The sequence below is a fragment of the Perkinsus marinus genome (assembly GCF_000006405.1).
Source record: "Perkinsus marinus ATCC 50983 genomic scaffold scf_1104296976042, whole genome shotgun sequence".
Lineage (NCBI taxonomy): Eukaryota > Perkinsozoa > Perkinsida > Perkinsidae > Perkinsus > Perkinsus marinus.
The window spans coordinates 69,522-74,100 of NW_003200547.1; the positions used below are offsets into that span (position 1 = coordinate 69,522).

Sequence of the window (4,579 nt, forward strand, 5' to 3'; positions counted from 1 at the left end):
TTGAGAAATAACGTCCCCTAGAGTTTGATAATAATGTTCCTAATGTGATTACATTGGAAACTGATTAAGGAAGAACGTGTTCCTAGCCATACGTCCAAATTTCTAAATTTTTTCCCTCCCAGGAACATTATAGGTTCCCGGATGATTCCCCGTTCCGTACGAGGCTGTATACAATAAAACATATGTAAAATATATCGGGGTCTCACCCGTGAGGTGAAAAACATACTCCATAAAATACCGCATATCGCCGCGAATATCGGCTTTTCCACACAGCGCGGCACTTCACGTACTAAACACTAGCTATAGATATATATAATCTATATACTACAAAATATATTTCAATATATTACTATAGCTAATATGAATACCACACCTTCCACATCTCACCACTTCATCACACTCCCCCCTCAGCTCGTCACCATAGGACATATCAACTTCAACCGTTTGTGGTTTCACCGACTTTACCAATCTATCCTCATCATCCTCCTCGCACGAAGAAGACGTAGTAGAGGAGGATGACGGCGATGTGGGCTCGTCGGAGGTCTCCAAATCGATCACGTCAGAGCGAACCTGTATCGACAATCACAAAAAAATGATGGTAAAAACATCACGAAATCGGAAAAATTTCCCCAGGATATTCCCATTTCGCAATTTTTCCCGTCGTTGAAGAGCATCAATTCGCGCGTTCATTCCCATGAAAAAATACGATGCACCTATGCACAGCCGGGCCGAAAAAATAACGCAAAATTCGATAAGATCCATAAAAGTGTATGAGGAGTTTTTCCGAGTTTTTCCCCACAGGCTAATTTCGAGGGATTTTTTTTCAAAGTTCTCGTTACTACAACCAAAATTTGTTTACAAACTCCGATACTTAGTAAGAAAACTCCTGAGCTCAGGTGCTGAGGAGAGCGATTACATATATTCCTACTCCAACACCTGTATAGGAAACTCCTGAGCTCAGGTGCTGAGGAAAGCGATTACATATATTCCTACTCCAACACTGTATAGGAAACTCTTCTGAGCTCAGGTGCTGAGGAAAGCGATTACATATATTCCTACTCCAACACTGTATAGGAAACTCTTCTGAGCTCAGGTGCTGAGGAAAGCGATTACATATATTCCTACTCCAACACTGTATAGGAAACTCCTGAGCTCAGGTGCTGAGGAAAGCGATTACATATATTCCTACTCCAACACTGCCACTGAAATTGCCTCCCTGCTACCTCAAACACTAGCTTTACAATAGGAACTCGTGCGTGCAGAATTCTCTGTTTCACCCGAGCTCTGACATCGCTATTCAGGTTATTCAACGACCGCACAACCGCCTCAGTGGTCGTAGTTAAATATCTTTTTACGCAGTTCTTAGAACCTTACAAAAATATATTCCAAAATATGTATCAACTATAAACAGCGTCCCCCTAGGCACCGAAACATAATCAAATTTTCGAATGTAGCCACAACGGTTTTTATTATTTTATAAGTCCACAACAAAATCGAGCTCAAAATCTCAGAAAAATACTGGAGTTTCACGACTACCCGTTTTACGTGAAGTGACGGTGAAAAACGCGATTTTCGCGGTGATATGCAGTAGTCGTGAAATACATTTTTCACCAGTGTTTTTCATATCACTAGGGTGGTAAAACTCCAATAATAATCGATAATTTCTCAAAGTGTCAAAAAGCCCATGCAGCCACATCCATGAATTCATACAGAATTCATACCATAATTTTTCCACAGCTGCAGAGAAATAAAAATTGCATGAGAAAACAACCGCGCAGGGAATCGAACCCGGGATCTCCCCACCCTTTTACAAGAGTTTATCCGGCGACCTTTCCTATACAAGACTAAATCCAAATCGCTTCCACGTATCATCAAGCTCTGCACATACGATCCCTGAAGAACCAAAACGGAAAAAATATTTTGCGATCGGAAAATATGCACATGGTCAACTACATGTGTTGGTAACAATATAGAAATTCCGGAAATTTTCGGAAATTTTGCTCATTTCCTCACACGTATGTGAACTCGTAAAAAACTTCTGAGCTCAGCTGAGACAAGCGAATATGCATTCCAATACCGTCGCCATGGTAAAATTGAAATTTTCACACAAAAAAAAATGTCAAACTTGTCCTTCCTTATAACCCCAGACTTATTTTTTTGCCAAGAAAAATGAAAAATTTGCCCAATTTTCCGCAGCTCAAAAACTGTCGAATATCTACCTCAACCATCGCACTTGTAACCCCGGTTGTTCATGTTGTGGTATCATCAAGAAATAATGTGCGTACGCGTGCAATTGACAACGCTAGCAAAATTAAATTTATGATGGATCTAATCCTAGAGAATTCAAACCGTAATCATCTGCCGCCCTTCCCACCTCGATTGCTTCAAAACTCCTCATTGAAATCAAATCATTTTAAAAACTACATAAACGTTTTCATTCCACGACCAAGGAATGCAAACTCTTCCCCCCAAAAAAATTACACCTCCACGTACCGCAAAATTACACGTGCCTTGTAACGTCATTTCAAAACCACATAACCATTTCCATTCCACCGCAAAAATAATTTTTCCCCAAAAAATTACCTGCGCTTTAATTCTCGGTCCTTTATCACCGTAATGATCGTTTAATACATGCTCCACATTTTCCATCACCATTTCGCATGCTCTACTCCACTCCCTGGGTGGACGGCAAGCACGCTCGATCCGCTCGAGATACTCCGACAACTCCATCGGTTTGGCAGGCATTGGGACAGTGGTAGAGTAAAACTGAGAGAATCTTTAGGTTCATCATGGTAAGATTCAACTCAGGCCCGATTCTGGTCAAACCGTCTCAACAGTGGTAGAGTAAAACTGAGAGAATCTTTAGGTTCATCATGGTAAGATTCAACTCAGGCCCGATTCTGGTCAAACCATTTCAACAGTGGTAGAGTAAAACTGAGAGAATCTTAAGGCTCATCATGGTAAGATTCAACTCAGGCCCGATTCTGGTCAAACCGTCTCAACAGTAGTAGAGTAAAACTGAGAGAATCTTTAGGGTCATCATGGTAAGATTCAACTCAGGCCCGATTCTGGTCAAACCGTTTCAACAGTGGTAGAGTAAAACTAAGAGAATCTTTAGGTTCATCATGGTAAGATTCAACTCAGGCCCGATTCTGGTCAAACCGTCTCAACAGTAGTAGAGTAAAACTGAGAGAATCTTTAGGTTCATCATGGTAAGATTCAACTCAGGCCCGATTCTGGTCAAACCCTTTCAACAGTGGTAGAGTAAAACTGAGAGAATCTTTAGGTTCATCATGGTAAGATTCAACTCAAGCCCGATTCTGGTCAAACCTCAACTATAGTGTTGACATAAGCATATCTTGAGAACACCGCAAAGAGCTTCCGAAACCACACATCTTGGCTATGATAAATCTTCATAGTGCGGTACAGGGCCATAGGATCTTCCCCATTACTCACAATAATCGTTCGCCTTGCCGCAAGGTGGAGGAAAAGGAGATCAAACGGGAGGAAATATTTACGCAAAATCTGAGCCGCAAGAAAAAAAAATAAAAAAAATCATTTAAATCAAACAAAAATTCGCTGAGAAATTCTCATGCCGAAAATTTCAACTTAGTTTTTTTTTGGTAAAACCAGAATTATACACGTTTGACCTGGCAGATTATACGACTTCAACGTAGTAAAAAATATGCTACTACTATTATCACTCTCCCACACCTCACCGCACCGCGAAGATTTCACTACTAAAACGTATCTTACTACGCACAGCGCGGTGAAATATACACATGATCAACCACAAGTGTTGGTGACAATATAAAAACTCTGAGGAAATTTTTGAGAATTTCTCTTAGTTTCTGTCCGCGATCGTATATATTCTCTCGATTCGTATATGAACTCCTATAATCATTGAGGAAACTATTGAGCTCAGCAGCTGAGGGAAGCGAGCACATATTTTGACGCACTATGAAAGATTCCCTCCAAATCCACTCACTACCAATAACACCATCCCGCTTACATTCACCGACTCGAGATTGAACACTCTCATTTTAGTCCCCCCATATCGCCGTTTCCAAACAGCAACGCCCGCATGCACGCTCCTATGGTTGGGGTGGCCGCTAACCCCGAGAGCATCGAATGTGATTATAGCCGAATGGGACAGATCAGCTTGCTGGAAGTAACGCTCCTGCAGCACCTAAGAGCAGTGTTGGAGTAGAAGGAATATATGTAATCTCTTTCCTCAGCTGCTGAGCTCAGAAGAGTTTCCTATACAGTGTTGGAGTAGGAATATATGTAATCGCTTTCCTCAGCTGCTGAGCTCAGAAGAGTTTCCTATACAGTGTTGGAGTAGAAGGAATATATGTAATCTCTTTCCTCAGCTGCTGAGCTCAGAAGAGTTTCCTATACAGTGTTGGAGTAGGAATATATGTAATCGCTTTCCTCAGCTGAGCTCAGAAGAGTTTCCTATACAGTGTTGGAGTAGGAATATATGTAATCGCTTTCCTCAGCTGCTGAGCTCAGAAGAGTTTCCTATACAGTGTTGGAGTAGGAATATATGTAATCGCTTTCCTCAACTGGCCTCAAA

General features: G+C 41.3%; 2 protein-coding genes across 2 annotated transcripts in view; both read right to left on the bottom strand.

The window, feature by feature from the left end:
* The window catches only part of Pmar_PMAR028403 (hypothetical protein), a gene marked incomplete at its 5' end in the record, with an annotated part of 5,172 nt that extends 2,427 nt beyond the window's left edge, over nt 1-2,745 (bottom strand). The window contains 4 exons of the mRNA XM_002764833.1: nt 388-570; nt 1,224-1,369; nt 1,812-1,893; nt 2,584-2,745. Coding sequence (XP_002764879.1) covers nt 388-570; nt 1,224-1,369; nt 1,812-1,893; nt 2,584-2,745 — 573 coding nt within the window. The remainder of the gene's footprint in view (nt 1-387; nt 571-1,223; nt 1,370-1,811; nt 1,894-2,583) is intronic.
* A 579-nt stretch (nt 2,746-3,324) lies between these two features.
* Nucleotides 3,325-4,579, bottom strand: part of Pmar_PMAR028404 (n-acetylglucosaminyl-phosphatidylinositol de-n-acetylase, putative) — a gene marked incomplete at both ends in the record, with an annotated part of 2,683 nt that continues 1,428 nt past the window's right edge. The window contains 2 exons of the mRNA XM_002764834.1: nt 3,325-3,525; nt 4,013-4,189. Of these exons, the coding sequence (XP_002764880.1) occupies nt 3,325-3,525; nt 4,013-4,189 (378 nt within the window). The remainder of the gene's footprint in view (nt 3,526-4,012; nt 4,190-4,579) is intronic.